Below are 26,643 nucleotides of genomic sequence, written 5' to 3' on the forward strand. Positions count from 1 at the left end.
TCCGTTTGGTCCACGAATGGTGCCTCAAACAGACCCAGGCACACGGCAGGCACAGATGGGACACACGTACACGTGGGAAAGGACTGGTCCCCTGAAGGCCACAGGCCTCCTTAACCAACAGCTCAGGGAAGCTAGGGGCTGCAGGTGGAATAAGACCTGGGAGTCCCGGCCAGGGAAGCTTCTCGATACCCCACTGCTGCCAGTACCGCCTCTAGGACTGTGCAACACAAGGATCACCAGGTTCGCCCACAGACTCAGAGGCTCAGTGGCAGCAGGAGCCTCTAGACCCGCTCACCACCAAACAGGAGGTCCCAATACCTGTGTCACCCCAGTGGCTCCCAAGGACCTCGGGGGCTCATCAGCAGCTGAGCAGCCCTGACCAAGCAGCGCCGAGGGCGCAAGTCTGCCCGCGCCACCACATTGCTCCAGAGGCACCCCCACGGGGTGTCCTCTGACATCGGAGACCGTGCGGCCACTCGGCCTTTCCCCGTGACCAACGGACACAGGACCGGGATTCCTGCACAAGAGGTGCCCACCGTCTGAGAGCAAAACGCTTCCCTCAGGAGCGCATGCAATGCCACAACCCTTCCAACGGTTCCCTGGAGATGCCCCACCTCACCTGCCGTCGCCTGCTTTGCCACCACCTCCCACACTGGCCCCACATCAACGGCACTCTGTACCCAGCACTGGACGGCTGCTGGCAAGGCCGTGGTGCTGCTCGGACAGGCCCAGGGAGGAGACCACCTTTCCCTGCAGCACGTTCCAGCACGGCCCCGTCTCCTAGCCCGGCACCCCAGAGCAGACAAGAGACAGAACACCACAGTCGAACATCATTTTGTTCTGGACAAATAAGCTGTGTGACCTAGCCTGACCCCTCTGCAGATCAAGCAGTTCTTTTTCTCAGTATCTTCAGTGATCCACACCACAAAGTATTTGTCCCTAAGGACACATCTCCCTGAACCAACCTGAGAGGTAAAACTTCACACCAACACACCTACGACCAAATGGTCTCTAGTCTGCCAGGCCCCTTCTGAAACCAGGTGACACACAGAGCAGTGACCACCCCGTGCAGGGTCCTGCTGGGTGGGCTTACTGATGAGGGCCCCAAGCGCTCTACTCGGGTTGTCACATGGGGACATGTGGGCCCCCAAGGGATGTCTGGCAATGTCTGGAGACATTTCTGGCAGACACCACAGGGGAGAGGGAAGTCGGGGGCTACTGTCACCTAATGGCCAGATGCCAGGGGTGCAGCTAAGCACCCACAGAGCACCAAAAAGCAGGAATCCTCCAGCCCCCAAAGAGCCCAGATCTTGAGTGCCCTCTGTACAGCCTCACTGGGACCGCACCCTCCTATCCTCCAAAAACACAGACCAAGATAGAGCAGGAGCAGCCAGCTAGGTTCTGGAACATTCTGGAGCAGGGGGAGCTGGGGAAGGAAGATCAGCTGAAAGTGCCTTCGTCTTTCTTTCTCAAAATCGCCTACTCTGCTCTATGTTCGGTCCAGGGGAAGCAACCTTCTTCTTCTGCACTGACCACGAGGCTCTGTACTGGGCACATCAGCCTGGTCCTGACACAGAAGTGATTGGGGGTTACAACTACCTGGGACAAAACACAACAGACCTATGTTTGGCGTGTCTACAAAATCCTTGACGGTATATGGCTATAAGCAACACAATACCCGAATTAAAATGCAAAAAGAAACCAGGGCCCCTGGCCACACCAATGCAGCATATGGTCATCTGGACTGAGAGGCTCATTGGTCATGGTGGCCATCATATCCTGCTCACCATCCCTGGGGCTGCCTCAGAGCTGGAGGCGCTTGCCATGGGGGACTTCCTGACTGTTGGTCCAAAGGCCTCCAAGGGCAGACGCCCAGGAGGAAGACAGACAAAGCCAATGTGCTGGCTCTTCCCCATTTATCCTCATATATGGGCCCCGTCCTCCCGAGTACTGAAGCCCTAGAGCCAGCAGGAGCCCCAGAGGGAGGAGAGGAGAGTGTGAGAGCCTACCTGAAGCTGGTCCTCCTGCCTCACCCTTATCCCACCAAAGTGGTTCCCCTGGGCCCTGGACCCCCTCACCTGCCCCACCTCCACCCGGGGGGCAGAGGGGCTCACGGTCCCATCGAGGAGACCCAGCCCTGTTGCTTCCTCGGCCCTGCTCTCTGTAACTGGTCCCCTCATTAAGTTGTTTTCCTGTAGAGACGCTGCAGCCACATTTGCATCCTGCCAGGACCCCAAGAGATACTGCCAAGAACAGTGAGGTGATTCACATGAGGAAAAAAAAGAAACTGAGAACCAAAACCAAATGAATCCATTCAATGGTGCAATGAATCAAAGAAACGCAAACGAACCACAAAAGCCTATCAGATCAGCAGAGGCACAAAAGGAAATACACAGTGTTGGCAAGAATTTGAGGAGACACACACTCACCGTGCTACCGGTGGCGATACGGAATGGTGTAATTTTCAGGGGAGCAATTTTCCAATAAGCATCAAAATCCAGAGAGCACAGGCTTGCGCTCTGACCCAGCAGTTCCACTCCTGGCACCCGAGCCTCAGGACGGATCCGGCAGTGACAGCAGGACCACACGCAACGCAATGGCCCTGGGAACCCTGCCTGGTACTTCACTGCCTCTCGTGTGCTCCCATCCTGCATAGGAGTCGTGTGCGGCTACTGTCATTTGTCTTTTGTTAATGCTGCTATTGAAAAGTTCTGGAAATGTATTTTTGTATGGAAAGATGTCTGTTATGCATAATTAACTAAATTAAATCCAGCTATCAAAACAGTACATAGTGGGGCACCTGCGTGGCTCAGTCGTTTAAGCGTCCATCCCGCTCTTGATTTTGGCTCAGGTCATGACCTTAACAGTTTGTGAGTTCCAGCCCCGAACGTTTAGAGACGTTTGTGCCTCTAAATAGCTACATGATGCCCAAAATAAAGTCTAAAAGGGTCTACACCATCCCCACCCCCGCCCATGGCTAGGCTTCAAACAGTGACTCATGATGTAATTAGGACTGTGTTGCTGTTTTACAGTCTCTGGGCCTGGGTCTGCTGGTCTCCCGTGACACCTGCTACTCCCTATTACCAGGAGCCTGTGCCCATCTTCTTGAAGGCGGGACTCCAAGTCCCTGGGGAGGTGTGAAATCACCCCCTTGGAAAGGAGCTCTCCTCTAGTCCTGAGATGAAGGAGGCCTCTGGCATACGGAAAAGAACAGGACTGCCCTCAGAAAAACGTCTGAAAGGCATACAATAAAATAGGACTATAAATGACCAAAGTGTCAAAATACTGGGGTAGTGAAAGCGTGCCACAATGATGCCAGGCTCTCTGTATCAGCGCGGTAGGTCATGAGGCCCATCAGGTCTAACAACGCAGAAACTTGGAAGCAGCGAGGAACACACACAACAGAGCAAGACTCTGTGACAATCTGTTGCCCACCTTCGTAATTAAAGGAAACATTCAATTTCACTGAAAGGTTGGTGAAAATCAGCCACTTTCTCCTCCCCAGCTTCACGAGAGCCGACTTCCGTGTGTGACACAAGGGTAAGAGCCCCCAAGAGAGCATGAGAAGTGCAGAGAGAATCTGGTTACCTCCCCCAGAGGCTCAGAGATTAACCGAAGGCCAAACTGCTCCACCTATTGGAAAACCAAGCCCAGAAACCCACCGTTAGTCAGAATGCTGCCTATTCCACACCACTAACCCACTAAAAGTGGGCCACAGGGTCAGGGTAAAGAAGAGGGTCTTGAGCTGTGCTGCTGTCTCCACCCTGAAAGTGATTCAAGCAAAGTGACCAGCATCCCAGGCCGTGAAACACTCTGGCCACCACCTCGGACTCGGAAGTGCCTGTGAGGAAGGACAAGCCCCAGGGAGTGCTCCTGAGGTCAGAGGACACCCACCCTCTCTGCAAAGCTGAGAGTGCAGAACTGCAGTGTCTTACTCATAAGCCCCCAAGTGAAGCAAGCAGACACACTCCCCAAAAGAGGCTTCCCTCTTGGACAAAAGATGAGCAAACTGAATACAGCAACACATCAACAGGAGTACGCACCACGACCGAGTGCCATTTATCCCAGGAATGCAAGGGTGGATCAACATACAAAATTCACTCAGGGGCGCCTGGGGGGCTCAGTCAGTTGAGCGTCTGACCTCGGCTCAGGTCATGATCTCGCAGTTCACAATTTCGAGCCCTGCATCGGGCTCTGTGCTGACAGCTCAGAGCCTGGAGCCTGTTTCAGATTCTGTGTCTCCCTCTCTCTCTGTCTTCTCCCACTCACACTCTGTCTCTGTCTCTCTCTCAAAAATAAATAAAAACACTAAAAAAAAACCCAAAAAAAACCCAATATAGTACATATCATTAGAATAAAGAACAAAATCCACATGATATCTCAGTAGATTCAGAAAAAACATCTAATAAAAATCCAACATTCCTTCATGACAAAAATACATCACAAAGTAAGAAGAGAAAGGAACCTCCTGAACCTGGTCAAGGCGTCTATCATCAGCCTGGATGGTCAAAGACTGAAGCTTCTCCCGGAAGATCAGGAACAAGACAAGGATGGTCAATTCCGGAAATTCGACATCGTCCTGGAAGTTCTGCCAGGCCCGCCAGGCAACAAGAGATAAAAGGCATCCGGAGTGGAAAGGAAAAAGTAAAAAGTATCTCGAATCACAGATGGCCTGATCTATGTAGAAAGTTCTGAGAATTCACTACAAAACAGTTACAACTAACAGATCCAGCCAGGCTGTAGGACACAAGGTGAGAGCACAAAAGCAAATGTATTTCTACACGCTTGCAACGAACAATGTGAAAGTAAAATTCGGAAAACAATTCCACTTACGATAGACTCCAAAATAAAATACTTGGGAATAAATTTACTAAAAAAAGGAAGAAAGCTTGACACCAAAAACTAAGACAGACTTTGGAAAGAAATTACAAGACCTAAATGGAAAGACGCCCCCCACGCCGACCCCACCCTGACCCCAGCCGGCGTCCACTCAGCACGACGCGTCCTACTCCATCGATGCTAGTATGGACCAGAACTCCACTCCTCTTTAAGACGAATCCTGTTTAGCCATGTGCACGCCGGGCACCTGAGTTGTCTCCACTGTCTGGCTATCGTAAATAAAGCTGCTAGGAGCACTCCTGTACAGCGCTTCTGTGGACACGTCTCCACAGCGCTCAGATACATCTGCGAGAAGAACTGCTCACTTACAAGGGACGATGCTTAACGTTCTGAGGAACTGCCAGCCTTTTTTCAAAGTGACCGTACCATTGGACATTCCCACCTGCGCAGCACAGGGTTTCCATTCCTCCACACCCCTGCTAACGCCTGATATCGTCTGTCCTATTTCTTTTTAATGCTTACCCTTGAGAGAGCGCCCCAGCATGTGTGCACATGAGCGAGGGGGGTGGAGGGGGGAAGGGATCCAAAGCGGGCTCTACACTGACAGAAAGGAGCCTGAAGGGCGATGGGCTCACTCGAACTCACAAACCACAAACCGGACCAAAGTGACCAAACTGAACCGTGAGATCATGACCTGAGCCACCCAGGTGCCTCATTGTCTCTCCTTTTGATCACAGCCATCCTAGAAGATGTGAAGTGGTATTCAGTGTGGTTTTCATTTGCATTTCCCTAATGACACTTAGCACCTTTTCATGTGTTTATTGGCCATTTGCTTTGTCTTCTTTGGAGAAATGTCTATTCAGACCCTTTGCCTGCTTCTACATTTTTTTTTTTTAATAAACATTTTTTTTTCAAAGTTTTTTATTTATTTTTGGGACAGAGAGAGACAGAGCATGAACGGGGGAGGGGCAGAGAGAGAGGGAGACACAGAATCGGAAACAGGCTCCAGGCTCCGAGCCATCAGCCCAGAGCCTGACGCGGGGCTCGAACTCACGGACCACGAGATCGTGACCTGGCTGAAGTCGGACGCTTAACCGACTGCGCCACCCAGGCGCCCCTGCTTCTACATTTTTAATGTATTTTCTTTTTCTCTTTTAAAGTTTATTTACTTATTTTGAGAGAAGAGTGCGAGCAGGGGAGGGGCAGAGAGAGAATCCCAAGCAGGCTCCACTCTGTCAGCGTGGGGCCCAACACAGGGGTCAAACTCCTGAAACCATGAGACTACAACCTGAGCTGAAACCAAGAGTCGGACGCTCAAACAACTGAGCCACCCAGGGGCCCCAATTTCATTTTACTTCTTGTCTTATGAGTTCTTCAGGCACTCTGGGCTAAGTCCCTTACCACATACATGTTTTTTGGTTTTTTTTATTTTTTATTTTTTTTTAATGTTTATTTATTTTTGAGACAGAGAGAGACAGAGCATGAACGGGGGAGGGGCAGAGAGAGAGGGAGACACAGAATCGGAAGCAGGCTCCAGGCTCTGAGCCATCAGCCCAGAGCCCGACGCGGGGCTCAAACTCACAGACCGCGAGATCGTGACCTGAGCTGAAGTCGGATGCTTAACCGACTGAGCCACCCGGGCGCCCCACCACATACATGTTTTGAAAATGTTTTTTCCTGCTTCACTTTCTGAATGGCATCATGGCACAAGTTTCCCAACTGGATTCAGTCTTCCTTGTGCTGCCCGTGCTCCGGATACCGTATCTAAGAAAGCGCTCCCTGCCTAACTCATGGTCACGGAGATTTACGCTATGCCTCCTCTCAGAGTCTCAGCTTCTAGATTCTACATTCAAGTTCACTTCAGAGCTAACTTTTGTGTATTATGGTGTGAGGTAGGGGTAAATCATGTTTTGGGGGGTGCTTGGGTGGCTCAGTCGGTGAAGCGTCCAACTTCGTCTTAGGTCACGATCTCACACTTCGTGGGTTCAAGCCCCACACTGGGCTCTATCCTGACAGCTCAGAGCCCGGAGCCTGCTTCAGATTCTGTGTCTCCTTCTCTCTCTGCCCCTCCCCTGCTTGTGCTCGCTTGTGCTGCACTCGCTCTCTCAAAAATAAACATTTAAAAAATTTAAGTAAAACAAGACAAATCAAAAACTCCATGTATCATAGCTATGACTAAACAAATACCAATGTTGAGAAGACCAGAGTAAACCATTTCTTGATGTTAAGAGTTATATATGCTGGTATAAGTATAGGGACTTGACTTTCCCCTCTATCATGTGAACTCTTCTTTTGTGGTGGGTGGGGCTGTCCTGCCCACACTACAGTGGGGGAGAGGCAGAAATGCTGGGGCAGGTTCTAGAGTCCACAGCACACCAGGTGGGGGAGATTTGATGCCGCTCTGAGGGTCTGGATGATGGCCCTCCACAGAAGGTACTGCTGGAGTGAGTGACAGAAGTGACTTCGGCTCTGTAGCCTCCCCCTCCAACCTGTCTCTGGTCATCTCCCACTGCACACCTGCCAGACCTCCCCTCCTGTTTGGCGAGTGGAACCTCCATACCTGGCCGCATACCAGAAAGGCCTACACAGCTCACGACATGAGTTTCTAGACACAAACGCCAAGTCCAAACCTCTATGGCATCCCAAACTCCCCAAGTCTCTACCAAAGACAGCAAAAGCCAGTGACACAGCCACACACAAGGGGCTTGCTCTGCATGATTAAGTTGCCTCTGCCCAGACATGTCTGTGGGAGCTTGGTTAGAAGTCACAAGTCCTCTGTGCCATAAAGTCCTCATCAATCCCACATACCCTCAACAGCTGCCCTGCTGTTTCCTATCCTGCTCCTTACAGTCACAAGGCTACTAGGATGCCACAGGAAGCAATAAGGGAGAGACAGAGGGACAACCCACTAGGACAGAGAGGTCTGTGAAGAGACAACCTGCCTCTTCTAGGAGGGTAGAACGTGCTCACAGGACAGTTAAGGAACCTGGGCCGTGTCTCCACCAACGCACGCTCTCTGGAAGCCTAAGATGTTTTATGGAAATCATCTCTGCACAAAGGTTTAAAAAAAAAAGCTAATGCAAGAATACATTCTAAGAGCCTGAACTACTTGAAACAGAAAGCGAGAGCAAGTCACTAAAACCAATCATTCACATAGTTACACGTTTTCCCTTCCTCTAGAAGGGTGGGAAAAAGCCAACTCATCTATACATACAAGAAACTGTCCCTGGTTTACAACGTAAGGACGTCTACACTTCTACTCCCAGAAAGAAGAAATGCAGGCTTATTTCTCCAATGCATTTAAATTCATCCTATTTTTTAAAATGGCTATAAGGTACCAGGACTAGCTTGTGCCAAATATCAGGTTGTGAGGCAAATGGACACAGAGGAAAAACAGCACAGACCCCGAGGTGGCTGGCTCCCAAGGCTGACAGGGGGAGCCCCATGGCGGACGGTGACTTGTCTCATGGGAAGTGACACATGACGGGACAAGGACGTTTGGGGCCATGGCAGTTCCTGCTTGGCTCGTGTGTCATGGGCCACGCCTACAGTCATGGGTTATACCACGTCCACAAAACACGACCGCCGGCCGACACAATGTTCCTGTGCAACAGCAATGAGTCAGGTGGATCAAGGTTTTGGGGCATCTCACAAGCGCCCAGAGAACCTCTCCAAGGTGGGAAGGAGGGACAGGGAGCTGCAAAAAGAAGCTGAGTGGCACCAGGACTAAAACTTGTCAAGAAACAAGAGTATCTTCCTTGATTACAAGTTCTGTTTCAGCCCCAAAAGGGTGGCGCTTTAAGATTCTCGAAGAAGGTCCCAAATCCGAGAGGCAGTCTTGGCGATTCAATGAGAGTCTGCGCAAACATCAAGGCACTGACAGGATCTTCCCAACAGTGAGTTTGAAAACCTGGGGCTGCAAAAACACCAGGAAAGGAAACAGAAGGCACCCTGTGGGACAGAACCTACCCAGGCCCAGGCAGGCGCAGTCAGGAGGAGGGGACCCCAGACATCAGCCCAGCAGCTGCCCTATGTGTGGTCGCCAAGCAGGCCTCAGTCCGACCTGAGACGGAGCAGACCTGCCTGGCTGAGCTGCAGGGCTCCTCGGAAGCCGAGCTGCTCGCGCTGTGGCCTGGAGCTCACAGCTCCCCTCCTCCACAGGAGGGCCGCTGCAGCAAAGCGGAGGTTTCCATCTGACTCTCCCTTCCGCCAATGACCCCAGCAGTCGCACCTGCTCTGGCCGCTCCCCAGCCCGTCCATCACGGCCCTCTCACGGGTCCCCACAGGGCCTGGCAGAGCTGAGCACACTGCCCTAGCCTCTCGGGCCAGGGTGGCTCTGTCAGTTACACTTGTCCTGACTCAAGGTTCATTTTCAAGGTCCCTGATTAATTTCAAGGTCCCCACTGGCTAGCTAAGACACTCAAGGCCCACTGTACTGTCAGCAACTCGTCTTCAGGTGATGGAGTGGTCACAATACGTAACCCGGCACCGGGAATCACCCTGAACAAACAGTGACCGGGATGGCTTGCAATTGTAAATGTGCACTTGACTAGCAGCTTCAAAATCAGCCCCTACTCGTTCTTTGAGTTCGTAGAACCTCACCATCACCGGGGTGCCTGGGCCACCACTGGCAGCTACACAGAGGAGATGGGAAGACAGGCAGATGGCGGGCACTGGGACGGAGACCGTGCTCTCACAGTTACAAGCCACAGTGCCACGGGAAGAGCCGGGAGCTGATCCCACCGACTCCACACCCCTGCTCAGAAGACCAGGAACAAAGCACCCTGGCATCTTCTAGGACGCGGAGTGGTGAGCCCCAGTGGACACCTGCAGGTGCTCACAAAGACCTGGGACGACAACATGCAGAGTGGCTGGCAACCCAGCACCCCCTACTCAAGGCCAGGCAGACCAACCGCAGGCCTAGAAACCTAGTCGCCTCCCCCCACAGTCCAGACCAGACAAAACCGCCCAGACCTCCAGCGAGAGCCACCACGTGAGGCAGGGCCTTCCCATGTGAAAGCTTCAGCAACTATCTTACAACAGCACAGGTGTTACAAACATGTCACTAACAATGAAGACAGTACAACACAACACATTTCTAAGAAGTTGTTTTCGATCTCAAGCACTGAGCCAGGACCTGCTGGAAACAGAGCACTCACACACCTTGTTTACTCTCCGGGGATAAGACTTTCGCGGTTCCAAAATCTGTGATCTGGATGTGCATGTCTTCATTTAACAAAATGTTTTCCGGTTTCAGGTCCCTGTGAAAGCAGATTTTTTACACTTGAGGTGAAATATTTAAACAGTTATGCTATTACACACTTTACAATTTTTCACTGAAAACAAAATGGACTGATTAACGCTTATAACCTTTATGGACCGACAACCAAGAATGCGAGTCTTTTTAAAAAGTTCACAATGAACAAATATTAACTGCACTTAATGAGTACCTTCAAATTACATCACTTCAAAAGTACATCTATCATTTTCAATAAACTTTTTATTAAAGTGTAACCCATCATTTTTAGCCCGTAAAAGGAAGATCTTTGAAACCTACTGTGGTCATCATTTCACAATATATTTTAGTCAACCATCCTGTTGTACACCTTTGATTTACACAGTGACGAATGTTGTTCGTTATTTCTCAATGAAACCAGAAAAAAGAGTTAAAATGATAAATCCTGTTATATGTCTTTTACCACAATAGAAAAACGATCAGTAACCACAACAAAAAGAGCTCGTATGAACGCTTTTAATTTGACAATGTCAGAAAGTCATGGAAAATAAGATCAGAAATAAGTACGCACAAAAGCTATTAGGCAGGAAATAAAAGCACCCGGTCAGGATGGCTGGGAAGGCCACCCACCCACCCAGCAAAGACATCTGACCAACATCACCTGGGAAGTCTCATCAACTTCTTAAATCTCACAAGGAGGCCTCCCACCACTCCAGAAAATAAAGCAGAGCTGACCCTGGGGCCTGGGGAACAAAGCCCACAGGCCCCTGGCATGGTACCTGTGAATGATGCCCTTGCCATGCAAGTACTCCAGAGCCGACACCATCTCGGCCGTGTAAAACCGGGTGCACGTCTCATCGAATGAGCCAATTTTGCGAATGTATTTAAGTAGTTCTCCATTTTTGGCATAACTAAGACCAAAGTCTAAATATCACGTAGTTAAGGAAGAGTGCAAAAGTCATTCTTTTAAACTAACCTTATAGCCCAATAGGAATTTCTTAAGTTTCATTTATTTACTTGGGGACGGGGGAGGGGCAGAGAGAGAGAGACAGAATCCCAAGCAGGCTCCACATTCAGCGTGGAGCCTGACTCAGGGCTCGATCTCATGACTGCGAGATTGCAACCTGAGCCGAAATCAAGAGTCAGATGCTTTACCAACCAAACCACCCAGGCGCCCTAGAATATTTTTCATTAATGAAAACTGAAGGTACCTGTGTCTTAAGACAGCTGTCCCTCTTCAAGTCGGACCATGGCATGATCATACACACAGCTGCTGGGTGTGACAGGAATCCCTCGCCCCAGCTCCACGAACAGGCCCCAGCATGGGTTTCTCCCCAAGAACACAAAGACACCCATCCCTCATTCCGACTGCCACTTCTGGACCCCACCATCTCCACAAAACACCCACGGGCTCAGTGAAGGGAAGCCACCAGAGACGGCAGACAGAGCCCGTGGCACAAATGCCTCTTTGCAGCCAGGGGAAAGGGCCCTCTGTCATAACAGAGCCTCCAAACCTGCATCACGACAGGCACACACTTACTGGGCACCCGCTGCTTTCCACGGTGTGCTAAGAGTCAACTCATGTAACGGTTTCTCAAATGCAAGCTCCTTTCCACATATAAAGCAATGTGTTTCATAAAGAAATGCCACTTTCAGAGTGCTGGGGACAGGGGTGACACCCCTAAACGAACCAACAGAAAGCCCTCTCCCCACCGCAGCAGCCCTTTGGTACTAGACCAGGTCACTGCTCCCCTGAAGACGGAACCACTGGGAAGAGCCCAGTGTGCATGTGTGTCCTGCCCGGACAGCCTCACCTCTCTCTCTTGAAACCCCCACCTCACCCCCAGAACAACCTGCACAGGAGCCAAACCACAGGTCGGGCCCGAGCCCCAGGTACTGGACCAGTCGGCAGCATCTGGTCTGGCTGCCAAGCACCCCTACCCCAGAAACCCTGGGGCCCCGGGGGGTCCGCCTCTCCGCTCACTGGCAACACCCCACGTGCCACTCTCTGTGTGGGGGTGACTTGGGCTCAGGCCTCGGAACTCTCCCCTGCTGAGCACGCTGTGGGGGGCCGACCAGCCCGCCGACACCCCTCCCACCCCCCTCCGACCCTCAGTTTGTGAGCTGCCCTGACTCTTCGCGGAGCTCTGCCGGCAGCCGCCCAGCAGCAGCCGGCACCTACGGATGCGTCGGAGGCCAACGCCATGCACACTCCCAGCCTAGCCTCTCCCTCAGACTCTTCCGGCTCACCTACAGCAACCCTGCGCACCCCGACTCTGAGGCCTCACGCCCGGAAGCCACCCTGACCGCACTGCCCCTCGCCCGGCTCACCTGCAAAAACCTTCACAGTGCAGCGCCGGCCACGGTCACGGCAAACGGCTGCTCTGCTCTAGCCTCTCCAGGCTCCCCGCAAACTTGAAGAAAATCTGTGATTCTCGCCAGGCCTCTGAGGGAGGAGGAGCTGCCCCTGCCCAGCCTTTTCACCCCACCTGCACAGACACGCTCCTGCCCTTGCTCCGCCCGGGACTCGGGCCAAAGTCCATGGGTCCCCTCAGACCAGCAGGCTACAAAAGCAGCACCTTCCGGCGCCCTCTCACCGGGCCCTTACTACCTTTGTTCCCTCAACACATACCACATGGGCGCCCATCATCAGCGTGTGCTAACTCCTGCGCAGAATGCAAGCTCCGGGAGCGCTTCCCTTCTTGACCGGCATAACCCCATCACCTGGCACTCAACAAGAACTTCTCAACAAAAGGACAAGTTCAGCTGACAGTTAAAGGAGCCAGAAAATGGTGTCGAAGGGAGACAGGGATAGAGCAAAGCTTCAACCCAGAAGAGTCTGTGTAGAAAGAAGGGGAAAGCCCGGGGCAGGGGGTGTGTGTGGGGGGGAACGGAACAGCCAAGCCCTCACATGGACCAGCTTTAGCGCCAGGCAGCTGAGGAGACCGGAGGGCAGGAGGGAAAGAGCTAATGTCAAGACTGAGGTTTAAGCCCGAACAAGTCCTGAAGCAACTACATTTGACAGCCTCCTTCTCAGTGGAACAGAAGCCAAGAGCATCTGCTGGGACTGAGGACAAGAGACACTGGGACACATAGGGGCCGAGGAAGTTCTGGTTGGGAAAAACTACAGGAAAAGTCCGTGGAGTGAGGAGAAACTGGCCAGCCAGACCCCATGATGGGCAGACCCTGGGACAAGCTAGACAACACAGTCGTGCCCCCCCCCCACCATGGTGCCCTACCTCCCTGCTCCCTAAGCAGAGGTAAAAGAAGGGGGAAAGAAAAACATTGCCCCAGGGGTTAGAGAAGTCAGGGAGCAGGAAAGGCCCTGAGAGGAAACAATCAGCAGGGTGTGACAGCCCTGCCTGAGAGCCAGAGGCACTGGGGGATCAGAGCCATCCACATGCCACAGCAGACTGGGGAGGGTCCATGGGGAGGGGGAGAGGAGAAGGCCTGGGGAGGGGAAAGAGTTTGGGTCCCTGCGGTTACTCCCTGGACTTCGCACTTGGGGGTTAAGCCTGGTAAAGACGTGCATTCCAAACAAACCCCACAGCCCTGGGCCAAAGAGAGCAGTGAGGGGCCCTGGATGTCTGAGATCCTTCTTCCTCTCTCTCACTTCCCTGCCTTGAGAAGAGACTTGACGGAATTCCAAGGAATAAGGGAATGCCTTTGAATAAATATCTAGCAACCACAGGGTTAAAACAGTAACAATCCTTTCGATACAAAGCTTATCAACAAAAAAACCTCAAAAAAGTTTGTGCTCATCTCCCTTGAAGTACATTCCACTTCAGTGAACGTCAGCGATCCCAGGGGCTCCCACAGCAAAGTGATGTGAATTCATTTGTACTTAGAATATGCCACCCTTGCTTGTCCTGTCCAGGGAGGGACGACTTGTGAAAATACACACTGGGGTCATGACTCCAAAATAGCACGGGGTCACTGGTGCGATTTCAGGTGCGACTGTTCAAAGGATACACAGCTTTTCATCATCCTGAAATGTGAAGTAAAGTTTAACAAAGAACGGGTGATCCAGGCGTGACATCACGTCTCTCTCTCTGGTTACATACGGGACCTTGTTCTCTTTGATAATGTGACGTTTCTCTAGAATTTTAACTTAAAGTAAGAGAGAAGCAAGTTATTACAATTGATAGTGGTGAAAACAAAACAAAACACCACACTAGAAACAAAACTCATAAAGGTAACTGGAACAAATTGAAGTTTTTCACAGAACATACCCACAAGCTCCGTGGTCTCTAAGACCACAAGTGCCTGACCCTGAAATGAGCACAGAACCTCCAGGCACTGGGCAGCCAGGTGGCCATGTGCCTGCAGGCACCCCGCCCTGCATCCCAGATGCGCGGCCCACTGGACTTAGTACTTACTAGCGTATTCCCTTGAGGTTGCCAGTTCTCGGGCCAGGACAACCTGGTTTCGGAAGAAAAGGGGAAAGAGGAGAGAAAAATCACTCAATGAACCAGGGCAGTGAGTCTCACAAGTCACCCTGCAGCCGACAGAATGGGCTAACATGCCCCCACCATGAAATTACACTGAAATATTTGAAATTACATTAAAACATATCTGGTCCTGTGCTAACAAATACAATGGATGTTAACAACAAGGTGAATATGTTGTAATAAACAGCAAACGCATATATCAATCAACTGCTTTCAGAAGGTTCTTGATCAGCTGCTAAGTTCCCCTAGTGCCATGAAGTACACATTCAGGAACATCTTAGACTAATGTAACCCTCACAAATAGTAGAAAGCAGCAGCAAATAATACCTCTAGAAGTGAGTCCTGGGAATTCCCTTAAAAAATAATTTTAAGAGGGGCACCTGCATAGCTCAGTCAGTTAAGCATCCGACTGTGGCTAAGGTCAGGATCTCATGGTTCATGAGTTCAAGCCCTGCGTTGGGCTCTGTGCTGACAGTTCAGAGCCTGGAGCCTGCTTCGGATTCTGTGTCTCCCTCTCTCTCTCTGCCCCTCCCCCATTCGCACTCTCTCTCTGTCACTCAAAAATGAGTGTAAAAAAAAGTTTTTTAAACAATTTAAAGAATATATTCTCAGTATATGTTCGTTGTTCATTCTGCCCTGAATTTGGGCTTTTTCAAGTAACTGTTTTCATACATTTCTCTTGATGCCCCTCTCAGGTACTGTAAACACTATCCTACCATCAAGGGCACAGGAAGCTAAACCACGAGTGGCCCACAGGGAGCGTCTCCTGGAAGGGTACAGTCACACCCCAGGCTGGGTTCTCTCAGTAGCACACCTAAGTCTTGTACTCAACCACCACTTCAGGGCAGAGAACCAAGAGGGCACAGCGTAACGTGGAAAAGATAGTTCTACACAAGCAGCCTCTGAGCACAACCTGGGCACCAACTCCCACAGGCCCAGCGAGGCCTGTCTGCTGGGAAGCTGAGGCAGCCTCCACCCACCCCGGCCAGCTGAGGCAGGTGCCCCTAAGAGGCCTGCACAGAGACATGGCCCGAGGCCCAGAGAGCAGAGGGAAACCTGCCCAAATCCTGGGAGAAACTCAGGAGGCCGTGGGCCGGGATCGTCCTACAGTATTCTCCGGCAGACGCACCAGAAGTGATGCTGGGAGAGCACTGCGTGAAACGCCCTGCAGTTATTAAGGAGAACAGGGTTAGATTGTACGTGCTCAAGTGCAAAGATCTCAAAGATCTTTCTGGAGGAATGTACCTGTGTGGACTGTTCTCAGGCACTGGGGGTTGGGGAGGGGCTGGGGAAAGACCCCTCTCCTTATGTTATGTGTTCATGAAATGTTAAATCTCTTCACAGGAGCATGTCCTAGCTACCTAGTAGAAAAGAGCAAGAAGAAACTATTAGTACTAACACTTAATGGGACCCTTTCTGAAGGAGCTATTTATGAAATCCTTCTGTTGTGTGAATTCAACATTTCACATGCAGGCCTCCTTATGGGCACAAGGCAGGAAGTATCCCTCTTCCAGAGAACAAGGCATGACGCATGCCCCCACGGCCCTCCGGGCTGACAGCAGGGCTAATCGGGACGTCAAGATCATCCCCAGGGGGCCAGGCAGCAGCAGGCCAGGCCTCTCTACTCTCCAGGGCCAGGCTCGGCCAAGAGCAGATCCTGCCCAGCCTGGGAACTGCCCCTTGTCCTCCACCCTCCCCTGGAAATCTAATTTTAAGAGGTCTCTATTTCAGGAGTGATGAGGAATACCTGAGGGTAGCACATATAATTTGAGAGCCAGGCTACAGGACTCCCAACAGTGCCAGGAAGGAGCCTCCAGCTCATGGTGCTCTTCTCTGGCACCTCCCTGGCACAGGGGTTCAAAAGGCACAGGGGTGACAAGAAGTACAGCTGGGGCTCTTCAACAGCAGGAGTGCGTCACCCAGAATGGACGGTGCCCACTTTTACCCACCATGGAAACCCATGGACCAAGGGGAATTTCACAAGTAAGGCTTCATTTATTAGTCAAGATCAATGTCCATGAAGTAAAGCTGAGAAAAGGAGAGAATGCTTCTTCTTTTACTGGACTATTTTAAGTAACCATGCAGAACACCCAAGGTTCTTTTCAAAATAGTTTCTTCTTTCTGAGAGGATCTGTGAGTACCAGAACTACTGGCAACTATGCTCAGAGTTAAAGATTTTTATCATGAGGGCACAATTCTTTCATAATTTAAACAGAAACTGCCAATAAAAAAATCTAAATTAAAAACATAAGGAGAAGGGTGCCTGGGTGGCTCAGTCGGTTGAGCATCCACTCTTTTCAGCTCAGGTCATGAGCTCACGTTTCATGATACTGAACAGAGTCTGCTTGGAAAATTCTCTCTCTCTCTCTCTCTCCCTCCCCCCCCCCCCCGTTTGTCTCTCAAAGTAAATACATACATACATACATACATACATACATACATACTTTGGAAGGGAAGGGAGGGGAGGGGAGGGGAGGGGGAAGTGGAGGGGAGGGGGAGAGGGGGGGAAGGGGAAAGGGAAGGGGAAGGGGAGGGGAGGGAGAAAGGGGAGGGGAGGGGGAAGGGGAGGGAAAGGGGAGGGGAGGGAAGGGGGGAGGGGAGGGGGAGGGGAGGGGGAAGGGGAGAGGGGAGGGGAGGGGAGGGGAGGGGGGAGGGGAGAGGGGAGGGGAGGGGGAAGGGGAGAGGGGAGGGGAGGGGAGGGGAGGGGGGAGGGGAGAGGGGAGGGGAGGGGAGGGGAGGGGGGAGGGGAGAGGGGAGGGGGGAGGGGAGGGGGAAGGGGAGGGGGAGGGGAGAGGGGAGGGGAGGGGGGAGGGGAGAGGGGAGGGGAGGGGAGGGGGAGGGGGGAGGGGGAGGGGGGAGGGGGAGGGGGGGAGGGGGAGGGGGAGGGGGAGGGGAAGGGGAAGGGGAGGGGAAGGGGGAGGGGGAGGGGGAGGGGGAGGGGAAGGGGAAGGGGAAGGGGAAGGGGAAGGGGAAGGGAAGGGAAGGGAAGGGAAGGGAAGGGAAGGGAAGGGAAGGGAAGGGAAGGGAAGGGGGAAGGGAACCTATAAGGGGAGCAAAAGTTAACATTGATTAAATGAAGCTGGGAACATGGGTGAGCTATAATATTTCATGTTCTTTGTATTTTATAACATTTCATAAATGTAAAAAGACAAAAGGGGGAAAAAAAAAAAAAAGACAAAAGGGAAAAACACATTTCACCTGAAGTTTTTTCACAAAGGCCAGGCAAGAAAGCCCTGCCAGCAGGAGGCCGCTGCAGAGCCGCCCTGGCCAGCCCTGGCCATCCGCAGGGCCCTGCTGGGTCCAGGCACTCAGGCCTCCCCCAAGCCTGCACAAGTCCCGTCCCCCCCCCCCCCCAGGCCTCACCACAGCCACGTGGAGCTGCTACCTCAGCAAAGGGGCTGCTCTGAACCTTCATTCTTTGCTTTAAAAGGAAAAATGCCACAAGACAGGCACAGCTTACTCAGGTAGCAAACAGAGGTACCCAGCATGTGACCTGCTGGTGCTGATTGTGAAAATACTATTGCTGATTGTGAAACTGAGGCCACCAGAATGTGGAGGCTAGCAGGTCCAAAGGCTGCGCCTCTAGCAGCTGTCAAGACTGTGCTGTTTTACACATTGTTTTAAATAAAAGAGAAATAATAAAGGTCACTCAATGTTTCCCAAAAGCTCTGAAGAGATACTGATGCTGACACTTACAAGAGAAAGGGTAGAAAAACTTGGCAGGACCTTGCTAATGGGACACAAGGACACAGGATGTAACTTGTTGATGAATAAATTAGAATCAGAATAAAAATTAGGATAAAAATTAACTGCATTAAAAAAAAAAACCAAAAAACAAAACAGGGGCACCTGGGTGGCTCAGTCACTTAGTTGAGCATCCAACTCTTGATTTCAGCTCAGGTCATAATCTTACAGTTGCTGGGCTCAAGCCCTGGAGCCTGCTTGGAAATCTGTCTGCCTGTCTCTCTGCCCCTCCCCACTCACAGGCTCTCTCCCCTCTCGCTCTCAAAAATAAAATAAACATTAAAAGAAAAAAAATAGAAAGATCGAAAGATACCTTTCAAAGCTTTCATGCACAAAATCACGGCTTAGATATTTTAACCATGTGACCCACTTGGCGTTAGCCAGCCCCCAAATCACCTTCACAACAGGAGCTGAACCCCCGAGGGTGGCATGTACTCACTGTTGAGAAAGAGCCTTCACCAAGAATTTTCCCAAATTTGAAGTCTTCGGGCCGTTTCTTCCGAGGCTGTGGCGGTGGCTGTGTGGTGTGCTGCAGCGAGTTGGCGCTCGATCGGGACTCAGCCGCGGTGCTGTCCATGGTGGAGCCCTGTCTGCTACCACCACTGGGAATGCCAGGGGCCGAGCCGGACTCAGTCTGGGTCCTCACCATTGATGGGGACGGGCAAGAACATAACACCACGCTGGACTGAATAGGAACGGTGTCATACTGGTGGACACAGGAAAAAATGGTAAGACTCCAAGCAGCTCACTTTTTCTAAACATGTGAAGTGACGCGCTGACGTTGTTGAAACACAAATACCACCAAGTACAGGATAAGCCATCTGAATTCGGCCGCGGGGTTCAGGCCACTGCCATCCTCTCCCAAGGCCCTTCCCTGCTCAGATCCCAGCCCCCACCCTTGACCTGCATGCCCACCAACCCCACCATCCAGCACCTGTCCACCATCATCCCCCTCCCTCAGGGTGGAGTGAATGTCGAACGACCCCCCGCCACACACACACCACTGAAGCCAGTTGGCCTTCCCATCACCGCCAAGCCTAAACAACACCTGCAGCCAACCCATCCACAGAGGAAGTCAGTCCAAACTCTCTGACCACAGTGTCCCCATCCCAGAATTCCCTGCCTACTCACCCACCCGCACCTCATACAAGGCTGCATACACAGAAGGCATTCAATTAGGACTTGAACAAACAGACAGCTTTAACACTGCATCCCACAAATGAATAGAATTTTAACCTAGCAGTCCTAGAACATGGAAGCATAACCTCGTGGAAAGAAGAGTCCAAGAACCATCAACTACAAAAAACAATTTACAGTTGATAAAAATAAATATATAAGCTTCTCAAAAATACAGAAGTTGAATAATTGGTTAACAATTTGGAAAATATCTGGGGCACCTCAGTGGCTCAGTTCACTGAGTGTCCCAACTCTTGATTTCAGCTCAGGTCATGATCCCAGGGTTCATAGGATCGAGCCATGTATCAGGCTCTGCACTGGCAGCATGGAGCCTGCTTGAGATTCTCTGTCTCCCTCTCTTTTCTGCCCCTTCCCTGCTCACTCTCCTGCTCTCTCTCTCAAAAATGAACATTAAAAAACAAAACACAATTTAGAAAATATCTTATTTTGAGCCCAATTGCACACTCCACACCAAACTTACCTCCAAACCAGTTAAAGTGTTCTGTTTTTAAATTATCTAAACAAATTCAAAAATTTAACAGATTTTAAAAATTATTCAACGTCGGGGCACCTGGATGGTTAAGTGACGGAATCCGTTAAGTGACAGATTTCAGCTCAGGTCATGATCTCTTGGTTCGTGAATTCGAGCCCCACATTGAGCTGTGCTGACAGCTCAGAGACTGGAGCTTGCTTCAGATTCTGTGTCTCTCCCTCTCTCTGCCTCTCCCATGCTCACGCTCTGTCTCTGTCTCTCAATAATAAACGTTAAAATTTTTTTAAAAAATTATTCAATGCAGTCCCTATTAAAATAGTAGGTGGCTTCCTTGCAGAAATTGACAAGCTGATCCTAAAATTCACGTGGCAATTCAAGGAACCCAGAATACCTAAACAATCTCAAAAAAGGAACAATGCTAGATGACCACCTCACACCATCTGATTTCAAAACTTACTACAAAGCTACAGTAATCAAGGCAGCGTGGTCCTGGCACAGGACAGACAGAGATGGATGGGATGGAGTTCAGAAGCATGCCTAGACATCTACAGCCCAGTGATCTTCAACAAGGGTGCCAAGACCCTTCAGTGGGGAAGTACAGACTTTTCAACAAACGGTGCTGGGACATATGCATAGCCACATACAAAAAGAATGAAGCTGAATGTCTTTCTTATATCATATACAAAATTAACTCAGATGTGCCAAGATCTACATATAAGAACTGAAAGTATAGAACTCTTATTAGAAGACATACCAGTAAACCTTCCTGACCTTGGCAGTGGTTTCTTAGATATGTGACCAAAAGCACAAGCAACAATAGCAACAAAAGCAGATCAAAGAGACTTCATCAAAATTAAAAACTTTTGTGCTTCAAAAGCACCATCAAGAAAGTGAAAAGACAACTCACAGAATGGAAGGAAATATTTGCAAATCGTGTATCTGGTAGGGGCTTGTATCCAGACTACATAAAGAACTCCTACGAATCGATTAAAACGCAACCGCGCGCGCATGCGCGCGCACATACACACACACACACACACACACACACACACACACACACACACACACACAGTTAACAGATAAGGGATCCAAATAACATTTCTCCAAAAAGATATACAAATGGCCAATAAGCACATGAAAAGATGCTCACCATCATTAGTGATTACGGAAATGCAAATCAAAGACAGAGTGAGATTCCTCTTCATACCCACTAGGGTGGCTAGAATTAAAAAGATGAGAACAAATGTTGGTGAGGATGTGGAGAAATTGGGACCCTCACACACTGCTAGTGGGAATAGAAAACGGTGCAGAGAGAAATCTGGCAGACAGTTTGACAGTTCCTCAAAAGGAAACAGGAGCCATATAACCAAGCAATTCCACTCCTAGGCGTGTACTCGAGAGAAATGGAAACCTATGTCCACACAAAACTTGAACAAAAATGTTCACAGCAGCATGATTCTTAACAACCAAAGGTGAAAACAATCCAGATGTTCACCAATGGATAAATGGATGAACAAAATGTAGTCTAGCCATAAAACGGAGTATTGGGGCTTCTGGGTAGCTCAGTTGGTTAAGCATCGGACTTCAGCTCAGGTCATGATCTCTTGGTTCGTGAGTCTGAGCCACAAGATGGGCTCTGCACTGACAGTGTCACTGTCAGTGCAGAGCCTACTTGGAATTTTCTCTCTCCCTCTCCTTCTGCCCTCCCCTGCTCATGCGTGCTCTCTCTCTAATAAACTTTTCAAAAAATATGGAGTATTACTCAGTCATAAAGAGGAAGAGCTGACACATGCTACAACAAAAATGAACATGAAAACCATGATGCCAAGTGAAAAAGGCCAGACACAAAAGGCCACATACTGTGGGATTCCATTTCCATGAAATGTCCAGAACGAGCATATCCATAGACAGAAAGCAGATAAGTGGTCGTCAGGGATGGCGGGGGGGCAACAGAGAGTGGCTGCTAAAGGCTCTGTGACAAAAACATTCTGGAACTAGGGGCACCTGGGTGGTTCAGTTGGCTGGGCAACCAACTTCAGTTCAGGTCATGATCTTGCAGTTTGTGAGTTTGAGCTCCGCATCGGGCTCTGTGCCGATGGCTTCGGATTCTGTGTCTCCCCCTCTCACTCTGCCCTCTCCCCTGCTCATGCTTTGTGTCTCTCTGTCTCTCAATAATAAATAAACGTTAAAAAAAACCCCAAACATTCTGGAACTAGATAGTGATGATGGCTGTGTAACCTTGTGAATACACTAAAACCCATTGAATTATTTAAAAAGGTGATTGTATGGTATATGAATTATATCTCAATAAGTTGTTAAAAACAGTTGTATTACAGGGGCACCTGGGTGGCTCAGTCGGTTAAACGTCAGACTTCAGCTCAGGTCATGATCTCGCAGTCTGTGAGTTCAAGCCTCGCGTCGGGGTCTGTGCTGACAGCTCGGAGCTTGGAACCTGCTTTGGATTCTGTGTCTTCTTCTCTCTCTGCTCTACTCCCCCACTCATGCTCTATCTCTCTCTCTCTCTCAAAAATAAATAAACGTTAAAAAAAATTTTTAAGCAGTTGTATTACATATGACTGCATTTATTTATACACAAGAACTCATTCAAATCTATCAATCATCAAGACTATTAGTCATCAAATCTACTAATCACCAAGAAAACTCAAGGAACCAAGAGATGTAAATACATGTAGTATTCAAAGACAAATGAAAGCAACCAAAGATAGCACTGTACGTTTTTAATTAGGGGAGAGGTTGGAAGATGAAAAAACAGGTAATAACAGTGATTAAATATATTTACAACACACACAAACAGCAAGTGCTGGCCAGGCCAGGCCAAAACAAGAGCACTCCTGTAACTGCAGCTGGCACTAGTGAGCCCACGATGAGGTTATAATGCTTCTGGAAAGCAATTTGGTAATCCAGCAAGAAAGCAATGACAGAACAGCTGTCAATGAGATACAAAGAAATACTAAGGAGAAGGGAGTAAAAATAGTTAAAAACTTAGGTAGGCATTACGAAAGGATTAGAGAGTTTCAGAAAAACAACCAAGTTTACCCACAACCATAAAAAGAATTCTCTTTCTCTGGCTCTAAAGTGTTCTAGCAGTGACATCATTAGCCTCTCCACCACCAGACTGTTGTAGAATACCACAAAACAAACCCAGAGCACCCAGATTTATTTCTAGTAGTACTCCCCGTTAAAAGAACTCAGGACAGCACTTAACTCCATATCTTAGAACAGAAAAAAGAGAATCAATCAATATGGTACTGGAATCTGGGGCGCCTGGGTGGCTCAGTCAGTTAAGCGTCCAACTTTGGCTCAGGTCATGGTCTCGTGGTTTGTGAGTTCAAGCCCCGCGTCGGGCTCTGTGCTGACAGCTCAGAGACTGGAGCCTGCTTCGGATTCTGTGTCTCACTCTCTCTCTCTGCCCCTGCCCTGCTTGTGCTGTCTCAAGAATAAATAAATAAATATAAACATTAAAAAACATATATATGGTACTGGAATCCCTTGCTATGTCTGAAAAGGAGGTCTTCACATGTGTCTGTGGTAGTAAGGTGGGGGGGAAGCTGGCCTGGAGGGACTGTCACTAGCCAAGCTGTGACCCTGTAAACCCTAAAAAGAGATAAGTACAGGAAATCAGAATATTCCCAAACTGGGAAAAAACATGAGCCTGTAAGGATACACACAGGTGATAAGTGTATCAATGCTATAACTATAAAAGCAGGATGCATATGATTGAACACTTAATTTCATATATCTGAATAACTAAGGGAGCAGCGTGGCCATAGAGAGCTCTGTGTCTTGTATTATGTTTGTTCATAAAGGATAGATAAACATTTCCTCTCCTTTTAAACAGCGAAGGGAGACAGGGAACTACGAAGAAGCCACAATCCTAGAGAAAGTACGCCACAGACAGGACGGACAGGTGGGCACAGTAACCAAGACTTCGCAGCGGATGACAAGCTCAGCCACCACAAGAAGAGAGCTGAAGGAGAAGCTCCTTTTGAAATGCACCAAACACATAAAGTCAAAAACCAGACTAGACAGGACGTCCTGCACCCCAGACATAATGAGCACAGATACAGAGAAGGGAAGAGCAGATGGCAAGAAGAGGCAGGAGCCTGGGCAGGCCCCACAGGGCCGCATGAGCCCCTCTCTATGCAGCAGACCAGCCCCAGGAAGGCTGGCTCAGTCCAGGTCAGACACACACACACACCAGACCCCAGCTCCCAGACAAGGAGGCCCCATCACCACCGGGGCTGCACCATAGCAGGGAGGAGGCAGGCTTCTTTCACGTACAGGTCTGTTGAGCATTAGAACTGCAGGCAAGGTGCAGGCCTACCTCAGGATGTTGAAGGTTCAGGTTCGGACCACTGCAGTGGAGCGAATATCACGATAAAGAGATTCAAACTTTTTGGTTTCCCGGTACATATAAAAGTTATAGTTACACTCTACTGGAGACAATATATTAAGTGGTAGTAGCGTTATGTCTAAAAACACAATGCCCATGCCTTAATTAAAAAACACTTTAGGGGCACCAGGGTGGCTCAGTCAGTTAAGCATCCAACTTCAGCTCAGGTCATTATCTCACGGTTCATGAGTTCGAGCCCCGCATCGGGCTCTGTGCTGACAGCTTGGACCATGGAGCCTGCTTCATATTCTATGTCTCCCTCTCCCTCTCTCTCTCTGTGCCCCTCCCCTGCTCACACTCTGTCTCTGTATCTCAAAAACAAATAAACATTAAAAAAAAAAAAAAGTCTTAAAAAAATCTTTTATTGGTAGGGTGCCTGGGTGGCTCAGTCGGTCTGACTTTGGCTCTGTGTCTCCCTCTCTCTCTGCCCCTCCCCTGCTTATGCTCTGTCTCTCCCTCTCTCTCCAAGATAGATAAACATTTTAAAAAATTAAAAATACTTGACTGGTTAAAAAAGAAAAAAAAAAAAAAGCTAACCATTGGGATGCCTGGCTGACTCAGTTGGTGGAATACGTAACTGCTGTTCATGAATTCAAGCCCCATGTTGGGCAAGTAGAGCTTACTTCTTCTTTAAATATTATTTATTTTGAGACAGAGAGAGGGAGAGAGACAATCCCAAGCAGGCTCCATGCTGTCAGTGCAGGGCCCAATGCAGGGTTCAATCTCATGAACCAAGAGATCATGACCTGAGCCGACATCAAGAGTCAGACGCTTGGGGAGCCTGGGTGGCTCAGTCGGGTTAGCGTCTGACTCCCACTTAGGTCATGATCTCATGGTTTGTGAGTGCAAGCCCTACATCAGCTCTGCACTGATGGTGCAGAGCCTGCCTAGTATTCCCTCTCTCTGCACTTCTCATAAGCGCTCTCTCCCTCTCAAAACACAAAAAAAGTCAGATGCTTAACCAACCGAGCCATCCAGGCGCTCCGAGAAATGGATTTTTTAATGTAGTACATGGTACAAATGGGACCAGCAGTATAGGTCCTCTAGCTAGACTGGTAGCACCATTTATTTATGGCAACTTGCTGTTTTCAACGCTCCACAGCTTGACAGTAAGCCAAGTGTGCTTTACACATTTCATAAATACTCCATCTCACAAGAAGTACCAACGATTGGACCAAGCTCTGGGGTTCAGTCAGCCCCTTAATGGTTTGTCCCTATGAGCAAAGCATATAACAGAAGCATATCAAATCCAGTAGCTTCCCTTGGAGATTAGCAGGAACTTCTCTGTCCTCAGGGGCAGTTCGTGGGGAAGAATCATGGTCACCATGCTAAGGCCTATCAAGAACTAGGACAGGCCTGGACTGTCCTCACAAGCCAGGCTAGCGATACTGCGAGTGAGGGCTGTGCACACGGAGCCCTGGGGATTCATGGGACTCCCGGACACAACCAAGGTCACATGCTCCTTGGGTCATCCTGGGTGCAGACCCTCAGGCCTGGTACAGAGGAGCAGCCAGACTGCGTGACCTAAGGGGCACACGAAAGGGACGGAAGTGGGAAGGAGCTAGCACTTCAAACAGCCGAGCCCTGGGCATCACAGCAGTGCTGTGAACTGATCCGGCCACAGGTCTGCTGAGCAGCCACCACTGCCCTATGGGGCAGGGGAGCGGGGACTTCCGCCTGTCTCTGTCATGGCCGCCCCACCCCTGCACCTGTCCCAGAAAGTGTGTCAATCAGATCAACGTGGCTTCACCTAAATTCACCTGTGTGCCCAGGCTCCTGTCAAGCAAGACTCAAGGAAACAACAGGAGACACGCCCAAGACAGTGGCAAACAGTGCTTTTAATTCAAAACTGACAAGTGAAATAGTGACTAAAATCTCAAACATTATTTTTTTTTAATGTTTATTTTTGAGAGACAGAGACAGAGTGCAAGCAGGGGAGGGGCAGAGACAGAAAGGGAGACACAGAATCTGAAAGAGAATCCAGACTCTGAGCTGTCAGCACAGAGCCTGATGCTGGGCTTGAGCTCACAAACCGCGAGATCATGACCCGAGCCAAAGTGGGACGCTTAACCGATGCAGCCACCCAGGCACTCCTCAAACATGACATTCGTGAAGAACAAAATATGACAGGCTGATTCATGGACCTGGAAAAATGTAATTGTATACCAACACCTTCTGGACTCAATGACATTTCTGGCAAAGGCACAGACACATCTGTCACGTGGTTTGGAACACGGCCGGGGGATAGCCCAGGGCTTCTTCCCAGTAGGCAGAACCTTCACCCTGGGAG

General features: G+C 49.9%; 1 protein-coding gene across 7 annotated transcripts in view; it reads right to left on the minus strand.

Annotated features, from left to right (window-relative positions):
* The window catches only part of PDPK1 (3-phosphoinositide dependent protein kinase 1), a 74,870-nt gene that overhangs the window by 20,231 nt on the left and 27,996 nt on the right, over positions 1 to 26,643 (minus strand). For 4 of the 7 annotated variants that reach the window (XM_042971663.1, XM_042971664.1, XM_042971660.1 and 1 more), the window contains 5 exons: positions 18,710 to 18,976; positions 14,455 to 14,497; positions 14,048 to 14,185; positions 10,855 to 10,999; positions 10,003 to 10,100 (listed from right to left, as the gene is read on the minus strand). In XM_042971663.1, coding sequence (XP_042827597.1) covers positions 10,003 to 10,100; positions 10,855 to 10,999; positions 14,048 to 14,185; positions 14,455 to 14,497; positions 18,710 to 18,919 — 634 coding nt within the window. In that variant the 5' untranslated portion in view covers positions 18,920 to 18,976. Of the gene's footprint in view, positions 1 to 10,002; positions 10,101 to 10,854; positions 11,000 to 14,047; positions 14,186 to 14,454; positions 14,498 to 18,709; positions 18,977 to 21,089; positions 21,159 to 21,799; positions 21,940 to 26,643 lie in introns of those variants that run through there. The other 3 variants (XM_042971661.1, XM_042971662.1, XM_042971658.1) reach the window with 3 other exon arrangements.

This window comes from Panthera tigris, chromosome E3 (assembly GCF_018350195.1).
Source record: "Panthera tigris isolate Pti1 chromosome E3, P.tigris_Pti1_mat1.1, whole genome shotgun sequence".
Lineage (NCBI taxonomy): Eukaryota > Metazoa > Chordata > Mammalia > Carnivora > Felidae > Panthera > Panthera tigris.